Raw genomic sequence first — 20,195 nt, forward strand, 5'->3', positions numbered from 1 at the left:
AACATTCTCAGACAACTGCTTAGTAACAGAGCACCTTAGCAATCACAGAGAACAACAGATGCATAGCAATGTCCTGACAGCCAATCCGGACACCTCAGAACACACTGACAATCTCCCAAATCATCTGAGACGCATAGCAGTGCCCTGGCAGCCAAACAAGACTGGCCACCCGTTTTACACCAGCTGCTGATGATCAAATCATTCGTTTCTTTCAATAAATAAACTTTTGAATCTAAGTGTGCTATTCCAAACACAGCCCATGTCTTACTCTGCTTAAATGAACGCATTCGAGACACAAACTCAGGTTACTGATAAATATCCATTTATTGTTCTCACTTAAAAAGTTCTGGCACACTTGTCATTTGTTTCTCATTGCACTTCATTGTATGTACATGTTTAATAAATCAGTGTTTAAATATCTCTCATTATATTGCTCTATATTAAAATCAACAGTCTCTTGCTATAGAAGCTCTACTGTGAGACAAGACAAAGGCAATCATGGTGCACTTCTCGCTCTCTTCATCTGTATTCAGACAGTCTTTGTGTTAGTCCACGGTGGCCATGTAAAAGGTCGAAGGTCACCGCTCGTGTTTGGACATGGTGTCTTCTCTCTCCACCACCGCCAGTCCGTTCCCTCCACCTGGGTGCTCCTTCAGCATGACGTCCACGAAGAACTCGGCCACGACGGGACAGTGTTCAGACGCCACCCCGCCCCACGACCAGTTATCAGGGATCCAGGGGTTGGTCAGGCCCTCGCGCACCACCCAGCAGTGACCTGCAGGGGGCACCACAAACACATGCAGGTGTAGCAAACAGCATTTTTTTATTTAAAAAATTAATAAATGCAGAGCGGAAGAGACGTCTTTCAAAACATACTGTACATTAAAAAAACGTATTTCAAATTTCAAAGAGTTATCTATTTCTACAGCCCTAATGTGTTCAGTCCTACACGCCCCACCTGTGTAGATCTTCTTGAGTGAGCGACTGGTCCAGATGTTGTCCAGACAGCGGGATCCCTGCGGGGTGCGGGTGCTGATGTTGGTAAAGACGGATGGTGCAAGGAGGGCGCACAGTTTTTCTTTCCTCAGGCACTCCATCTCAGGGCTGTCCGGAGCCATGCCAAAGTGTCCCAGCACCAGCAGCTCTCTCTCACCTACATCAGCAACACCGACACAGAAACATTTAGGGCTGCTGATGTCACGTTCAGTGTTATTTCATTTCTGAACACACAGAATCAGTCCAGATACAGCACAAACACATCAGCATACAGAGCAAGCAGCTCGCTGACACAGAAGATGAGTCCTGCAGTGATGATGGACAGACCTTTGAGAGTGTCCTGGAGAGCGGCGCTCAGTCTGTGAGCCTTGAGCTCATCACATGAGCTTTTTCTCTTCTGTTCTGCCGGCGACGGAGCTGCTGTCAGGTGCAGACTGACCAGCGTGAGCTCAGACGAGCCAATCTGGATATAGAGACAAATGGGCGAGAATTATCGTTTGCATTATCAAATGTAAACACAAAACCTGTCATACAATTAGAGGAGACGAAAGAGACTCAGTAAGAATGTTTTCATGTTTTCAATCATCAAGGTTGCCTTTTTTTATAGTTAAAAATACAGTAAAATTGTGAAATATTATTACAGTTTAAAATAACTGTTTTCTATTGTAATATATTGTCAAATGTAATTTATTCCTGTGATCAAAGCTGAAATTTCAGTATCATTACTCCAGTCTTCAGTGTCACATGATCCTTCAGAAATCAGTATAATATGATGATCAATGTTCAAAGCATTTTTTTCAGGATGCTTTATGAACAGAAAGTTCACATTCACCGTCGATTATCATCAATTAAATGTACCTTTTATGAATAAAAGTAAAAATTTCTGATCACAAAAGTAGTGTATGTGTAACTTAAATAGCACAAATAAAACCGTATCATGAAACAACTCTATAAAACAAATAGCTTGGCATCAATAACAGATACTAGAGAGCTGTTTTCCAGTTTAACTTACGTAAAAATGTCCCATGTACGGCTGAGGGTGAGGATGTTTTCCATTTCCATTAGTCGCAGGATTGTCCAAGACAGTGGCATCCTTCATGTCGATCCCAGAAGAGCTGTCCCACAGGAAACCTGAGTACTCGGTAGCCTACAGGAATACAGCACAGCCTCAGTAATGACCAGGATCTGATTAATAACATTAATAACATAATGATAACTTGTGTTTTTTCTGAGAGTTTAAAAGCACCGTATAAGGAGCCTGGACTCTTCTGAAGTCATATAATAGGCTTTTGTGAGGAACAGACTGAATTTAAGTCTTACGGCCTGTTCACTCCCAGAACAATATCAATAATAATGACTGTTATGACAGCTATATCAGCATCCACACCGCACACTTTGGTTTATTATAGTCAGGTTAAATGCTCAAGCTTTTTAAAAGCAGGATGGATACTGATTGGCTGGCACAGTTTTTGTCGTTCATCAGCTGGAAAAAGAATCAGTTTGAAAGTGATTCCACAGATGTAGTTCCTCTGTGTTGTTATCATTACAGTTGTGATGTTCTATTCATTTAAATATAAAACGGAATGTTCCAGCTCTTGATTCTGATTGGTTGAGCCGTGTTTGAAGCTGTTCTAAATGACTCTACAAACATACAGCTTTGTTTACTTCTGTGTGTTACCCGGCAACCACACTGTTGGAACCACAACTGTATCTGAGGAACTACATTGTTTGGTGGAAGAATACTGTGTTTATTAATACCATTACATCTTTATTTGCTGTTTTATTTTCTGAAACTATGTATGTGGGATAACCGTTTTATAAAAGCAATAAGCACCGTGAAGCCGTGGTTTACAGTGAATTTATAACAGCTAACGGGGTCGTGCCTAAAAATGCCCCTCAGCTGTTATAAATTCACTGTAAACCCCGGCTTCTTGGGGCTTATTGCTTTAATTTAGAATAATTTTTCAAATTATATGGAAAAGCAGAGCCAAAACATTCCTCTAAATATCTCCTTCTGTGTTCAAGGGAATAATAAAAATCACACAGGTCTGAGGCAAATAATAGCTGAATTTTCTTAATTCAATTAATCCAATACTGTGTTGTTATAGTTATATAAAACTACAACTATTGAAATCTGAATTCTATTAACTAGTTAAACTATTTACATTTTAATTCTATTAATTAGTTAAAATAAAGCAGAAATCAAATATAAATATTAGAGGAAAAAACGTAAGCTTAAAAAAACTTTTATTTCAGTTAGTTGTCAAGGCAACATTTCTAAACTTTTGCATTGCATTTTTTTTTTCTTTTTTACAAAATGAAAGCTAAACAGAAATATGAACAAAAAGAATTCAATCACAAATGCACATGACAAAATTACACAAAAGAAATAAAATTAAAACGGGAACTGAAAATCTAAAAATAAAAGCTCATTCACAAGTACACAAGTACTATAATAGTAAATAACAACACTAAAATAACTCTGATCCATGAAAGAGAATACATTTAATTAAATTAAATTGATTAAATTATTGTGTTAAGTTTTTTAATGTTAAAAATACAGTAAAATTGTAAAATATTACTACAATATAAATCTTTTAATTAAAATGAGAAGCTAATTCAAAATGTTATTAAACAACATGGTAGCAAAGTACAAGACGCCAGTGCTCTTTGAAACAATGGTTGCCAGATCGGACAAGTGAAGCGTTTCCCAGCAGCACAAGACACAGAGCCTGCAGATTTGCATAGATAGAGAGCGTATGAATTGGGGTTTGTTCATGTGACAGTGCGTGTTCAGCTAAAGGCCACTGGATCCTTGTGTATCAGTTTAGTTTTACCTGTAGGGAAGACAGCCTTTGTGTCTGATGTCCATTGATATGTGCAGAGAAAGTGCAGATAAGAGATCAGGGGGAAAGTACACACCGCTCGTGTGCATTACAACAGATCTCTATTGAAAATGTCATCAGGTGAAGGTATTGAAAATGAATGCTGATTGTGCTCACTGAGGTGGAAATGATAGCCAGGATTCAGCCCACACAAACTTCTAAAAACAGGAACCTGAACCTGAAACTTTCTTTCTCTGAAAACCCATTGCGATAATCAGTTATCAGCCATTACTCAACTTGAGGAATATATCCGGTCTAATACATCCCTTGATTCTTCTTAATATTTACAGTAGTGCTCTGTGATGAAGAGCAGGCCTGTGTGAGTCGAGACCTTACATTCTCCTGCGAAATCTCTTTCATTTGTCCTACATGACAGCTCAGTTTCAGTGGTGTTTATATCTGCCACATGTTTCCTGTGTGGGTAAACAGCGCTATCCAGAGAACAGCTTGTGTTCAGACTCCTCTAGACATGGCCAAGATCTTTAACTATTGGTGAAGTGCTTTGGCTTCATTCACGTGTTGCACACACGTTCTGTATGCTGTAGCAGCAGATATTTGCTACTTAAATATTTTTAAGTTTGCATATATGTGTGTATAAGTGTTGCAGGGAGCCAAGCTTACGTTACTGGACTGTCCGGTGGGTTTCTCTGAAACGGCACATTTCCACAGGCCTCTGGCGCTCTTCCACTTGCGTACGCTGCAGAGAGAGGGCTGATTCAGCTCTGCACAAAACTGACACAAACAAACACAAAGCACAGCTGATTAGCAGTGAAACATGATAGAGCATTACACTTCCTTATGGGGATGCCCCTGTAAGCAGCTTTGGCCAAAAACTAGGAAAAACACATACTTGATATTGCATTTTATGATGATTTATGTCGTATTTTTTTAAACATATCTGTAAAATAATACTGCAATTGAAACCTTTGTTATTCACGCATGTATTTCTTTGGTTTTCAAGGGGTCAAAACAGAAAAGTCAAATAAAATATGAAATAACTTTTCTATTATTACACATAGAAAATCTTTAAAAAAAAATTGACAACATGGCTTTTAGATATTATAACTGTAATTCAGTGCTTCAATAGCCCTCAATGACACTCCTACTGAAAATGCATGATACATATGAAGACCGGCCAATATTAGTATATTTTTAATTAGTGTGTGTTTATCTGATACCTGCCTAATATTAGAAGATAATATCAGGTGTATTTTTTCCATTTGAACCAGCATTCTCTGCTTTTGCAAACCGCTTTAGTTTTGTAAGTTGTTGAGTGCAACAGTCCAAAGAGAAACTGATTTTTGACAATAATTATAAATCTATCAAGAGAACGCAGAGGTTGTCATGCGATGTTATGTGTTTTTTTCTGAAGACATCCGTTTTTCTGAAGACATCCACATTATTTCAACTTATCTATTCAATAATCATGTTTAACAGCTGAATTTGTGTTAAAAACTACATTTCCAATGATGCTGTACAAAAAAATCCATCAATCCGAGTGGCGGCGAGTAAATCTAAATGAATGTTTTGCAATATACTTCAAATATATTGTTTCTATGGACATAATCAAAACATTTAAAATAATATTTTTATATTTCACCATTGTTTTTAATGAGATTGTCATTCTCAGTGCTTTATGGGATTGTAGTTCTTTCTACCCTCGCTAAAGCTTTGAAGTACACCGTTTTGTACCATTGTCTTTTGTCCATGTCCCAACTGATGACAGAATTATCATTTTTCTGTGAGCTAACCTTTTCAGTGGGGTTTAGATCTGCAGTTATTTCTAACCACCTCCGTCAAATGATTGTGAAACATTCCTGGAGTTTATGGTCACTTCCCTGCTGGAGGACCTGAAGAATCAGCTTTCTGGTGCTGGGTTTTGCATTTTGGGCCCCATTTACACCTGGTATTACAAAGCGCTTTGGTGGATCCGATCGAAAGTGGACAACGCTATACAGGTGTGAACGTGGTGCAAAACATTTAGAGCTTTTCCACTTCCGACCACTTTCAGAGGTAGTCAAAAATGCAAATGTGAATGCGTTCGAAAGTCCACCTCCACTCCACTGCCTGAGCTAATTCTCAAACGTTACGATGTTCACTTCCTATCAGTTACTTGACAAAATTACAATGTTAAATTATATCTAAATTCAATTACAATGGTAAGTAAGTGTATGTGGCCCCCCTTATGAAACAAAAATATATTGCAGTATATTGGAAAATATCATGTAATATATTAGGCATATATTCTTATATATATTTATTTTTTCCAATATATTGCAATATATTGAAAGCAGCAATCATTTGTATATTTTGCAATATATATTATATAATATATGTATCTTTAATATATTATTAAATGTATTCAAATATATAATATATTAGAAAATAAAAAGGGAAAATAATATATTACAATATATCACAATATATTTTAAGAAATATATTGGTAAATATATTTTCCTTTCGTAAGGGCCATTAAAAATGTATGCATAAACAACAGGAGAAAACTGAGAAAAACGGAATAAAATGACAAATCATAGAAATAGAATAAACAGGCCAACAAGAAACATGTTAATAATTAAATAAATAAATAAAAAAGTCTGACTGGTTTCATTTTTATGGCTGCACCATAAGGAAACAGAAATGGGTGAAAGTGCATCCTGTTTGTTTTCTATATTTTACAAAAGCACAGTTTTGTTCATGTTGTGAGTACACATCAATAAAAGTAAATTCCTTACAGTTTCAAATGATGCCTTACTATATCTTTGTGGCCAAAAATGACAGAATATTCTACTTTTTTCTAAGATCTGATGAGCCTCTCATGTGCACACATTTTGATGTTTATAGGCCTTTATTGTTAAAAAGGAATGCCATTAAACTCGGTTTTAATTTATAATGTTATATATATTTTTGTACTATAATTTTTCAGCACAATCTTTTCTGATTACACAATATTTCCTGATTTTTATCTTATTCTTTGTGAATACTGGTGAAATATAAAGGATTTGCTGACAACTTGAATTGTCTGGACAAAGTGAATATAACTTACAGGTTTTTCCTCTCCTCGACTTGTGTAGCAGATTTTTATCCATGCATTAAACATCTTAAAATAGCTTTAAGTATATATATAAAAAAATAGCTTTTGGCTCATATGTAATTTGCACACTGGACAGAAGAGACAGATTAAAACACCAGGTGTGAATGGGAATGTCTCTCCCTCGTCTACTTGTGATCCATTTGACCAAAACACATCTTAAATGTAGGTATAAATAGTGCCTTGATCACCTCACTTCAGAGAAGCCAAACCCTTGGTAAGATTTTAAACAGATCCGTGAATCTTTTAGCAAACCCAAGCTGGCGTTATTCTAGCAAAGAGTATGTGTCCACATGAGCTGGGAAATCTGATAACTACATCTGACATTCCCATTACCTCCTGTTCTGTTCTATAATTAACCAGGAGAGTTTCCTGCAGGGTACCAGGGGACGGAGCCAGAGCGTCATTATCATCAGCTGATCTGTAAAGAGCGCCGGAGGAATGTGGGCTCAACAAACCTCTCCAGTGATGTCAAAACAAAACAAAATCAAAACAAAACCCTCCAAAAATGACCAGCAGGTGTCTATGCGGTGCCTTGTCTTCTGGGTTCTGCTGGGGATCTTGTGTAACAGTAACTCTGTAAATAGCACAATGAGGTACAGGTGTGCAGGAGTTACTGTGACTAAAGACAAGTGAAGCAATCGATTCCCACACATGATGATGATGAAGATGGTGAACACTAGTGAACATGAATCATCTCTGTTTACACTAAAAGCTGTCACTCTTAAACTCTGACCGCTGCACAAATAACAGTTCTAGTGCTAAAGTGTGTTTTAATAGTTTGAGTATTGGTGAAAATATCTACACTACCTAAAATCCTGAAGAGAGATCCTGCTAATTTATTATTATTTAAATGTTATAATATATATATATATATATTTAGATTTCCAAATATAATCGTAGTATTTATAAATATTCTGAACTGGCTTTTATTCACTGCAAAAGAGGTCAGCAGGAATCGGTCAAGGCCTAGTGAAAAATGTTATTGAATAAAATACTGTGATATATATATATATATATATATATATATATATATATATATATATATATATGTGTGTGTGTAACGGGATAAATATTATAGATGAGGGTTCTTTAAGTAAATCCTGCTGTAATGTGATTGCGCTTCCTATTGGCTGCGCTGGTGGCGCTATAGCACACGGAGTTCCAATGAACTGCAGCACAGCTAGAGAGAACTGCTGTGGATGGAGCAGGCGGCAAGGAAGTCAACCGGAAGTTGAAGTCGGCCGGGTGCTGCCATCTTGTAGCAGAACTTCACTTGCGTTAGCATCCTATTGACCTCCTATTCATTTTGGCGTCACTTTGACAGCGAATAACTTTACATCTGAGGCGTTTAAAGACTCCATTTGTCCATTATTTATTTCTAAAGATACACGACAATGTATAAAGTGCTCCAATACCTTCTATGTTACATTATGGCCCCGTAGAAACATTTTTTGTAAAAATAGTCTAACGATTGCGTCATAACCACTCGACTCTCTGTCGCATTACCGTACAGACAGGAGGAGAAGCTCGCAGGCAATTAACTTAATATGGTGTACTGGTGTTACATTTTAAAATACTATACAAAATAATTAATCAGAATACTTACTCCTGCTCACTCACGCCAAAGAACTCCCCGCTCAAGCTCTGTTGTTCAGGGCTCACACAGAGAAAGTCGTCTCAAAACACTTGAACATCAAATTTGCTTATTTTTGCTTTTTTGCCGACAAATGCATACAAAATATGTCAAAATATCCACCTTGGAAATTATGCTCAAAAAAACTGTCAGTTATTTCTTAAGTGAAAGTAAACAGTTGAGGAAAAAAATGGGATGTGTATTATATTGGATGCATTCATCATCTCTTAAAGTGACCGCGCCTAATTTAGCTACTGGCTGCTGTAATGTTAATCCAAGAAAATGAAAATGAAAATCACTCACTGCTCTTGACTGAATTACTTTGTAGTTTTAACAGTCAAACCAAAAGTTATTCAGACACCAGATATAATTTTTGATATATATAGCAAAACTGTAATAATGTGAGAAATGTTGAAGGTGTCTGAAAAAATGTACAGTCATGGTAAAAAGTTTTGAGAATTACATAAATATTGGAAATTGGAAAAGTTGCTGCTTAAGTTTTTATAATAGCAATTTGCATATACTCCAGAATGTTATGAAGAGTGATCAGATGAATGGCATAGTCCTTCTTTGCCATGAAAATTAACTTAATCCCAAAAAAACCTTTCCACTGCATTTCATTGCTGTCATTAAAGGACCTGCTGAGATCATTTCAGTAATCGTCTTGTTAACTCAGGTGAGAATGTTGACGAGCACAAGGCTGGAGATCATTATGTCAGGCTGATTGGGTTAGAATGGCAGACTTGACATGTTAAAAGGAGGGTGATGAAATCATTGTTCTTCCATTGTTAACCATGGTGACCTGCAAAGAAACGCGTGCAGCCATCATTGCGTTGCATAAAACTGGCTTCACAGGCAAGGATATTGTGGCTACTAAGATTGCACCCAAATCAACAATTTATAGGATCATCAAGAACTTCAAGGAAAGAGGTTCAATTCTTGTAAAGAAGGCTTCAGGGCATCCAAGAAAGTCCAGCAAGCGCCAGGATCGTCTCCTAAAGAGGATTCAGCTGCGGGATCGGAGTGCCACCAGTGCAGAGCTTGCTCAGGAATGGCAGCAGGCAGGTGTGAGCGCATCTGCACGCACAGTGAGGTGAAGACTTTTGGAAGATGGCCTGGTGTCAAGAAGGGCAGCAAAGAAGCCACTTCTCTCCAAAAAAAACATCAGGGACAGATTGATCTTCTGCAGAAAGTATAGTGAATGGACTGCTGAGGACTGGGGCAAAGTCATATTCTCCGATGAAGCCCCTTTCCGATTGTTTGGGGCATCTGGAAAAAGGCTTGTCCGGAGAAGAAAAGGTGAGCGCTGCCATCAGTCCTGTGTCATGCCAACAGTAAAGCATCCTGACACCATTCATGTGTGGGGTTGCTTCTCATCCAAGGGAGTGGGCTCACTCACAATTCTGCCCAAAAACACAGCCATGAATAAAGAATGTTACCAAAACACCCTCCAACAGCAACTTCTTCCAACAATCCAACAACAGTTTGGTGAAGAACAATGTATTTTCCAGCACGATGGAGCACCGTGCCATAAGGCAAAAGTGATAACTAAGTGGCTCGGGCACCAGAATGTTGAAATTTTGGGTCCATGGCCTTGAAACTCCTCAGATCTTAATCCCATTGAGAACTTGTGGTCAATCCTCAAGAGGCAGGTGGACAAACAAAAACCCACTAATTCTGACAAACTCCAAGAAGTGATTATGAAAGAATGGGTTGCTATCAGTCAGGATTTGGCCCAGAAGTTGATTGAGAGCATGCCCAGTCCAATTGCAGAGGTCCTGAAAAAGAAGGGCCAACACTGCAAATACTGACTCTTTGCATAAATGTCATGTAATTGTCGATAAAAGCCTTTGAAACATATGAAGTGCTTGTAATTATATTTCAGTACATCACAGAAACAACTGAAACAAAGATCTAAAAGCAGTTTAGCAGCAAACTTTTTGAAAACTAATATTTATGTAATTCTCAAAACTTTTGGCCACGACTGTAGGTTTGATTGTATATTTCATTTTTAAATTGAAGACTATCCAGTGCTATTTTACATTTAATTATTTGGTTTCTGTACCTTGACACCTACAAACTTGAAAAAAACTTAAACATTGTGTAAATAGCACGAATAAATAAAAATAAAAGAACATACAAATTAAACAATTTCAAACAGGGCCCACTGGTACAGCCTTCACCGGGTCCCCGCTGACCCCAGCTACGGCCTGCTCACGCCTGTTTCACACATACTCCGTCTGCAGTGCGTCTGCAGTCCGTGTGCGTTACGTATGTAATGGCGCCTTTGCAGTTCGCTACTCGGTACGTAAACGATCGCTGCACCGCTGTAGACGCAACGCTCCTGGAACGCAACTGGAATCCGTTAAAGCGCATACGCTCTGCAGAAGAAGTATGTGTGAAACAGGCATAAGGTTGTTTGCACCTTGTGCAATGTGGAATTAGTTTACAGCTTTTTCAAGCATTTTGTGATGCATTTTGGAAACAGGAGATGAGCCCCTGGTCTAATGCACCACCTGGCTTGAGAAACCCCTTCTCAAAGACTTACTGTTTGTCAATTTTATTTGGGTAACACACATATAACAATACTTTGCAATATGCTTAACATAAATGTATATAAAACATTTAAAAAGTTCTTATTTTTTAGTTTGTTGTTCATATCATTCAAAGAAATTAATTCACTCCTAGAAAGAAAGTTATCATTTTTTCCCCCATATATAATATGTATTTTAATGCTGTTATTCCTCTCAGAGTTGGTTAGTATGGTTCATGACTTCTTTATTCATAAGTTTTTATTAAAGTATCTTTCCTCAAATGTTTATTTCTGAGAGAAAAAAATAAATAAAATAAAATAAATAAAGTAAAAAAGATATATATAAAAAGGGAAACTTCCAAACCAGCTATTGAAATTAATGAATGAATAGATTCATTTAGATTTAAATTTAGATTTAACTATTTATATAAATAGCTTTTAGCACTCCATGAAACATATTTATAATCTGCATTTTTTTCAAAGTGAAGGTGTCATATGGATCAATTGAGGGAACTTACTTTGAGATATTTTGGGGAAGTCTTCTGATAATGCTTGATAGATTGGGACCATAATATTTCTATATTACTCAGAGAGAGACGTGCAATTACAGTCTAAATATAAAAATATTTATGGTGTCTCTGAGTCATTCGTTCTTTATGCCACCTACACATTGACCTCAACCAGGACACAAGGATCAATACTGTTTTCATACCTTTAGAAAGAGAGAGAAGGAGACATACAACAGATTGTGGCTGATGCAAAGAGCTGCAAATGATTGAGTTTCCATGAGAGCACGCAGCTCAATATTGTGATCTAACCGAGAGAAAGAGACACAAGCGGAAAGACTGAGTAAGACCAGGAGAAAGAGACAGAAGTGTGAGTGCCTTTGCTGGTCTTTCAAGGTTTTTTTTTTACGAGAGGTCTGATTTGCCCTCTTATAAACTCAATGATGACTCACAGCTCCGATGTCTGAGGGAAATCGCTTTGGTCACGAGGAGTTTAGTGGAAATGTGCATTTATAGCAGAGCAACAGCTAAACCACTAACTCCATGGAAACCAAGGCAAGTTACAAACAAACAGCACAACAATCACTCGGCGTTCTTCAGATCGAAATCTACTTGCTCAAGTCTGTATGCTTCAGCTTTAGCAGTAGCTTTAAGTTGATGGGTTTGTTAGGCTGTGACCTAAAACTAGATCTTTATCAAAAAAATAAATAAATAAGATGAGCCTTTCACTAGGTCCCAACTTCCTGTTTCAACAAGAAATATTGATATCAGTTACTGAGGTTATTACATCATTCCATGGATACTGCCTGTAATGCCATCATTTCCCAACGAGAGTTAATGTCAGACTGAGTCCAGAGAGGCAATAAGCCCATGCCATTTCATCCTGGCTTGAGTTAGAGAAATGTGCCTTTCCGTCTCTGTCCATCCAGTCAGCACTTGCAAAAAGCAGTCTAGAGGAAAGAACATCACGTCGAGTTCAGACAGCAGCAGCAATGCTGTTAACATAATCATTCATGCCCCATATGACTCACAGCCGGAAGAAAGAGAAAAAAGCTAAGAGAAGGAATAAACATGAAGGATGCAAACAGAGAAGAGCAAATGGTTAATTCCCAGGCACTTTTATCCAAAGCATTCTACACTGTAATTTTTGTTTTTTATACAAACCCGTTAAAATTAGTTCCCAGAAGTTTACTTATACCAGCATTTTTCCACCTTGTTTTGCAACATGGAAGTAAGCTACTTTCTGTGAATGTGCAAGACTTCTGACTCTTTAGCTGCTTTAGACACATAACTAGAAGTGCATTTAATGTTAATACTACTTGTGCAAAGCAGTGTGTTTATAATTAGAACAAAACATTAAAATAATATGATAACAAATCTTTTGTACAGCCAAAAATAATTGACGAGATCAGAAATCTCTGCGCTGTTCTTTCAGGAAAAATAGGGTGGGTAGCAACTATTTACAGGTCCGTCTCAAAAACTTTTGCATATTGTGATGAAGTTCATTATTTTCCATAATGTAATGGTAAAAATTAAACTTTCATATATTTTAGATTCATTGCACACCAACTGAAATATTTCAGGTCTTTTATTGTTTTAATACTGATGATTTTGGCATACAGCTCATGAAAACCCAAAATTCCTATCTCAAAAAATTAGCATATTTCATCCGACCAATAAAAGAAAAGTGTTTTTAATACAAAAAAAGTCAACCTTCAAATAATTATGTTCAGTTATGCACTCAATACTTGGTCGGGAATCCTTTTGCAGAAATGACTGCTTCAATTCGGCGTGGCATGGAGGCAATCAGCCTGTGGCACTGCTGAGGTGTTATGGAGGCCAAGGATGCTTCGATAGCGGCCTTAAGCTCATCCAGAGTGTTGGGTCTTGCGTCTCTCAACTTTCTCTTCACAATATCCCACAGATTCTCTATGGGGTTCAGGTCAGGAGAGTTGGCAGGCCAATTGAGCACAGTAATACCATGGTCAGTAAACCATTTACCAGTGGTTTTGGCACTGTGAGCAGGTGCCAGGTCGTGCTGAAAAACGAAATCTTCATCTCCATAAAGCTTTTCAGCAGATGGAAGCATGAAGTGCTCCAAAATCTCCTGATAGCTAGCTGCATTGACCCTGCCCTTGATAAAACACAGTGGACCAACACCAGCAGCTGACATGGCACCCCAGACCATCACTGACTGTGGGTACTTGACACTGGACTTCAGGTATTTTGGCATTTCCTTCTCCCCAGTCTTCCTCCAGACTCTGGCACCTTGATTTCCGAATGACATGCAAAATTTGCTTTCATCCGAATAAAGTACTTTGGACCACTGAGCAACAGTCCAGTGCTGCTTCTCTGTAGCCCATTTCCTGCACACGCCTGTGCACGGTGGCTCTGGATGTTTCTACTCCAGACTCAGTCCACTGCTTCCGCAGGTCCCCTAAGGTCTGGAATCGGTCCTTCTCCACAATCTTCCTCAGGGTCCGGTCACCTCTTCTCGTTGTGCAGCATTTTTTGCCACACTTTTTCCTTCCCACAGACTTCCCACTGAGGTGCCTTGATACAGCACTCTGGGAACAGCCTGTTCGTTCAGAAATTTCTTTCTGTGTCTTACCCTCTCGCTTGAGGGTGTCAATGATGGCCTTCTGGACAGCAATCAGGTCGGCAGTCTTACCCATGATTGCGGTTTTGAGTAATGAACCAGGCTGGGAGTTTTTAAAAGCCTCAGGAATCTTTTGCAGGTGTTTAGAGTTAATTAGTTGATTCAGATGATTAGGTTAATAGCTCGTTTAGAGAACCTTTTCATGATATGCTAATTTTTTGAGATAGGAATTTTGGGTTTTCATGAGCTGTATGCCAAAATCATCAGTATTAAAACAATAAAAGACCTGAAATATTTCAGTTGGTGTGCAATGAATCTAAAATATATGAAAGTTAAATTTTTATCATTACATTATGGAAAATAATGAACTTTATCACAATATGCTAATTTTATGAGAAGGACCTGTACATTTTACAGACTGGACTTAAACATACACTTAAAAAAAATAATTTACTGAAATATATATTTTTTCACTGAAAAAACATTAAATGTGAGCTTTTACACAAAGAATTCTGGGAAGGAAAATGTATGTTTTCACAAAATTATTAGATACGTTTTTTTGTTGTGTTTTTTTACTTCCAAACTGCACTTTTTCAAGTATTTTATTGTTTAATTACACTAAATTTCCCATTAAATCTATTACAGTTTTACCATTAACCAGTTAACAGGTTTACACTGTCGTATTTAATGCTTTACCATTAAATTTAAGCTAATTAAAAAAAATATTATGAAAATGATTAAATTACTGTGCATTTACATGAAAGCTGGTCTCAGGTTAGTAGCACTGATAACAGTTACTCATGTCACCTCATATTGCCTACTATCATTAAAACGATTATTTTAGGGCCAGTTGTTCTTGATAATGGCAGTCGGTGCCTATGCACCCCTCACAGGGATAACTGCCCTGGACCTCAAGGGCCCAGTGGTGATCAGGTTCACAGCTCGCACCCTGCAAGGATTGAACCAGCAACCTTCCAATCAAGGTTAAACCACTATGTCACACCAAATCAGTGCGGCGTGTCAAGAAGCTCTCTACTCTGCAGTGAGAGAAACAGAACAGAAATAGAGTGTGATTGAAAGAGGAGACAGTAGAAATATGGGTTGACTCTGTCCTAGTCCTCTCACTGAATAACTGCTGCTCTGCTAACCTATTTTACTAGTCTATAACCAGCATCAGGCAGTGCGGAGAAGACCTCAAACACAGCACACACACACACACACACACATCTTAAAATAGAAAAGAATCATGATTTTAATAGGTTAGGTAGAAACTAAAGGAGAGGGAGGATGAAATAAAAATCTGCCTTTAAAGGTTTATAAGTTATTGCTAAAAATCAGTTCCCCAAAGGTGAAAATTAATGGGATTTTTTTTCCTCCGGAAACAGAAAGTTGAACATTATTCTGACATTTGGTCTATGTGATTGTCAGTTTGAACGTCTTTAACAGCCAGCATCAAGTTTTCCAAAACATTTGCGTGCCAAGTTGCACCGAACTGCCAAATTGACTTCAAAGCACCAGAATTAGTTTGAAATGATGTCACACCATTTCATTCTTCGATCTGAAGTATAACGGGGCTTTTTAACCACTAAACCGCACAAATTTAACAAGGAGGATCAGGTGGTTCTTTATAGAGACACAGTGGACACATACGGACGTGAAACACCAGGCTAGTGTGTAAAAGTGAAGAGGTGTGTGTAGAAATCTGACACTACCTTGTCTAAAGCCTCCCGATCGACCAAGTCTTGAACCGCTAGCAGCTTGATGCTGGAGAGAGAGAGAGAGAGAGAGAGAGAGAGAGAGAGAGAGAGAGAAACAAGGCATGTGAGACTCAACTTACACCAGGTGACGACAGCAAGCAATCTTGATGTTTTCATTCCTAATAACCGTTGAGCTGTTAGTTTTGGAGAGTAATTCTCCTGGTTGGTGCTCAAAGAATATGATACAGCAAACAGCAGATGGTTCGGTAAACATTACAGTAATCATTTCTCAAACACACAAGTAGAAATGTCAAAGCTGCTCTTTTCATTAAAAGATTGTGTAAAGTTAAGATGACAGGTGATATGAAACCCCCATGCTGTTCGACTGTTACTTCCCTCAGTAGTGCTCTTGTGCATCGGGGTCCTCTGGGAGCAATGCTAACAAAATGTTCAAGAAGGTCAGCTCCATTACTGGACTCATCTTTGACAAAGTCAAGAACTGTCTTTCCTCAGGGCTCCCCAAATATTTCTGCTCTGGCACACGGAGAACAATATGCCCAGCTTTTGTTTCATGCCATAAGGACGACACAGACTACTCTCACCTCACCTTTATTATATTTGTATCTAAATACGTATAAGCCTTTCTGAGGAATTGTTTTGCCCAGGACAGCGTTATTTTATTATTATTATTATTATTATAGCATTTACTAATATTTTGAATTAGCTTCTATTTTATTTCAATTTAGCTTAAGTTTTAGTCATTTAAAAAATAAAAAATGTTTTGTTCTTTTTAAAATACTCTTTAAATATTCAAATTAATACAAATCTGGCAACGGAATAATTCATCTTAATCTTATAATTAATTTAATAATTAAAATAAATAATTTAAAACAACTTTTAATTTCCAGAATCTATTAGTAAACGTTAGATTCAACATTAACAATTAAAAATACTTCTAAAGAATTGTATGATCTCAGTTAGTTTATGTTAACTAATGTAGTTAACTATTGTTAACAAATGGAATCTTGTTGTAAAGTGTCACCAACAATTCTTTAAATATCAAACATTTATCTTGAGCTTTCATTTATTTTATTTCAAAATTATTTCAGTTAACAAAAAAAAAAAAGTTTTAATAGTATTAGTTTTGGTTAACAAGATCAACACTGGTTCTGGAGGACTAAGAACAATGTGTTAATTAAATGTAATAAAAATGTACAATGATGAAGCAAACACTACATATTCTGGACACTATGTTGAATGATGAGACACTATAATAGGCCATCTCTCAATATTTGGAGACACTCTTGATAGAAGTCATTAGAAAGACCTGCTAAACTCTTATTCGCACCCCAGCAGTCACTGTAACTCATGAATATTCACGAGCAGACTGACGCTCTGCTCTCGGTGGATGACTGGAAATGACATGCTGTTAAGTGGCATAAGACATACACATTCATTTTCTGTTCCAAACATACACTGTATATTCCAGTGGACATTACTGCTGTGCAAAGCTTCATTTTGACCTCTTGTGAGGTGAACTGGAGAAAATGTAAGCCATCCTCTCAACAGGGATGTTTATCTACACTGGAGCTTTACAACTTCAGGCTGGAGCCACAAAGTCGGCGTGAAATAGAAGAGCTCAGAGAGCGACTATAAACACAAATCAATTGTACTGTACTGTCAGGAGGAACAGAACAGTCCTGCAGGTTTCCCAGAGTTCACAGCGTCTCACTACACAGCAAAACTGCTGAAGGGAGTCACTTTTTCAATGTTAAAATGCCTTATGCCTACTCCAACTTATGCAGCCCTAAAAGAAGGTTTTGTGGTGAAAAAACCTATTGGCCTTTTGTTGAGGGAGTCAGGGTGATGTGTTGTCTTACAAAATGCATCACGCAGCACTTTATTTCCATTCAATTTGTGTATTTTAGGTCCATATTAAAAATAGTTCCAAGTGGAATCAGAGCAGAATCAAGTTGTGTGTCTCTGATCAACAGTAATGGAGTCAATAGCCCCTTTCTCATAGTAATATCACTAAATTGCCTTAAAATTGGTGGTACAACTTTACCGGTAAATACAAAACTGCACTGTTCACACAGGCTTTTTACACATAAAGCAGCATTCACACATCAGTTTGTAAACACCAGTACATTCTGTGACATCACTGACCGGAAGTGACCTCTAAACGGCTGCAGTGTTTGTAAACATGAAGGGGTAAACACGGTCAGTGTTTGTAAACATGAAGGGGTAAACACGGTCAGTGTTTGTAAACATGAAGGGGTAAACACGGTCAGTGTTTGTAAACATGAAGGGGTAAACACGGTCCGTGTTTGTAAACATGAAGGGGTAAACACGGTCCGTGTTTGTAAACATGAAGGGGTAAACACGGTCAGTGTTTGTAAACATGACGGGGTAAACAAGGTCAGTGTTTGTAAACATTAAGGGGTAAACAAGGTCAGTGTTTGTAAACATGAAGGGGTAAACACGGTCCGTGTTTGTAAACATGAAGGGGTAAACAAGGTCAGTGTTTGTAAACATGAAGCGGTAAACACGGTCCGTGTTTGTAAACATGAAGGGGTAAACACTGTCAGTGTTTGTAAACATGAAGGGGTAAACACGGTCAGTGTTTGTAAACATGAAGGGGTAAACACTGTCAGTGTTTGTAAACATGAAGGGGTAAACACGGTCCGTGTTTGTAAACATGAAGGGGTAAACACGGTCAGTGTTTGTAAACATGAAGGGGTAAACACGGTCCGGTAAACAAGGTCAGTGTTTGTAAACATGAAGGGGTAAACACGGTCCGTGTTTGTAAACATGAAGGGGTAAACACGGTCCGTGTTTGTAAACATGAAGGGGTAAACAAGGTCCGTGTTTGTAAACATGAAGGGGTAAACACGGTCAGTGTTTGTAAACATGAAGGGGTAAACACGGTCCGTGTTTGTAAACATGAAGGGGTAAACAAGGTCAGTGTTTGTAAACATGAAGGGGTAAACACGGTCCGTGTTTGTAAACATGAAGGGGTAAACACTGTCAGTGTTTGTAAACATGAAGGGGTAAACACGGTCAGTGTTTGTAAACATGAAGGGGTAAACACTGTCAGTGTTTGTAAACATGAAGGGGTAAACACGGTCCGTGTTTGTAAACATGAAGGGGTAAACACTGTCAGTGTTTGTAAACATGAAGGGGTAAACACTGTCAGTGTTTGTAAACATGAAGGGGTAAACACTGTCAGTGTTTGTAAACATGAAGGGGTAAACACGGTCAGTGTTTGTAAACATGAAGGGGTAAACACGGTCAGTGTTTTTGTTGATGTTTCAATCTTGTGCCAAAAGTTAACAATCATGCAGCTGTTTTTTTTTTTGCCCAAAGACATCTTATTAGACGACTTTAGACATTTCTTTGACTTCCGTAAACAACGTCATCTGCGTCCGAATCTTATGATCGGCTCAGAGCAGACATCTTACATCTGTGTGTTCATACTCGTACGTGCTCATACTGCTCATCTTGTTCTGCGTTCACACCGAGCACATTACTGCTAGTTTACTGGTAATGTTGCAACTTATCATACTGGTAAATTGCTGGAAGAAATTTACCGGTATTTTCAAAAAGGTCCAGTTCACACGTGATCTCTTAACGGTAATTCACCTGTAACGACTGCATGTGTGAAAGGGGCATAAAGTCTCTCACTTTTACCTACTGGGTTAACAATGTAACCTGCAGAAAAAGTCATTGAAAAAGGAAGATATCAGAACTCTTAGAAGGCTGACAGACGTTTAAAGATTTAAAGATGTACATCATGATTGCCGCTGTCTATAGTAAAACTGTTTCAGTGCTCTGTTAGTTTGAGTCTCTCGAAACAGTAACACAGGCTCAACTAATGGGGGCGGGACTACCTGTTTTTAAACCAATGGGAGACAGGGGGAGGGTTCATTAAACCTAACTGAAAACTCTTATACTTGCCATTCTGATGCTGCTAGTGAAGAAATGACACACTTCACTTTATCTCTGATAATAAAACCTTCCTGACCTGTGGACACAAGTTGAGCTCAGCTCAAAAACCGTTCAAGAAAAAGAAACAGAAAGATAGAGGAGAGAATCCATGCTTATTTTTACAGCTAAGGCTGAAACTGATGACACAGATCCTGTTTAGAAAACAAACAGTCAGTGTGTGTGTGTGTGTGTGTGTGTTATTAAAACTGGCATCAATACACTTCAACAATGAAAGCCAAGCAGCTGCTCCCTCATAAAATAATAA

At 37.9% G+C, this 20,195-nt stretch overlaps 1 protein-coding gene across 1 annotated transcript in view; it reads right to left on the reverse strand.

The window, feature by feature from the left end:
• Positions 1-300: 300 nt before the first annotated feature.
• Positions 301-20,195, reverse strand: part of LOC132104477 (endonuclease/exonuclease/phosphatase family domain-containing protein 1) — a 28,023-nt gene continuing 8,128 nt past the window's right edge. Inside the window, exons 2-7 of the mRNA XM_059509965.1 lie at positions 15,959-16,010; positions 4,503-4,613; positions 2,009-2,143; positions 1,324-1,459; positions 959-1,153; positions 301-775 (exon numbers count right to left, since the gene is read on the reverse strand). Of these exons, the coding sequence (XP_059365948.1) occupies positions 579-775; positions 959-1,153; positions 1,324-1,459; positions 2,009-2,143; positions 4,503-4,613; positions 15,959-16,010 (826 nt within the window). The 3' untranslated portion in view covers positions 301-578. The remainder of the gene's footprint in view (positions 776-958; positions 1,154-1,323; positions 1,460-2,008; positions 2,144-4,502; positions 4,614-15,958; positions 16,011-20,195) is intronic.

Source organism: Carassius carassius, chromosome 25 (genome assembly GCF_963082965.1).
Source record: "Carassius carassius chromosome 25, fCarCar2.1, whole genome shotgun sequence".
In the NCBI taxonomy this organism is placed as follows: Eukaryota; Metazoa; Chordata; class Actinopteri; order Cypriniformes; family Cyprinidae; genus Carassius; species Carassius carassius.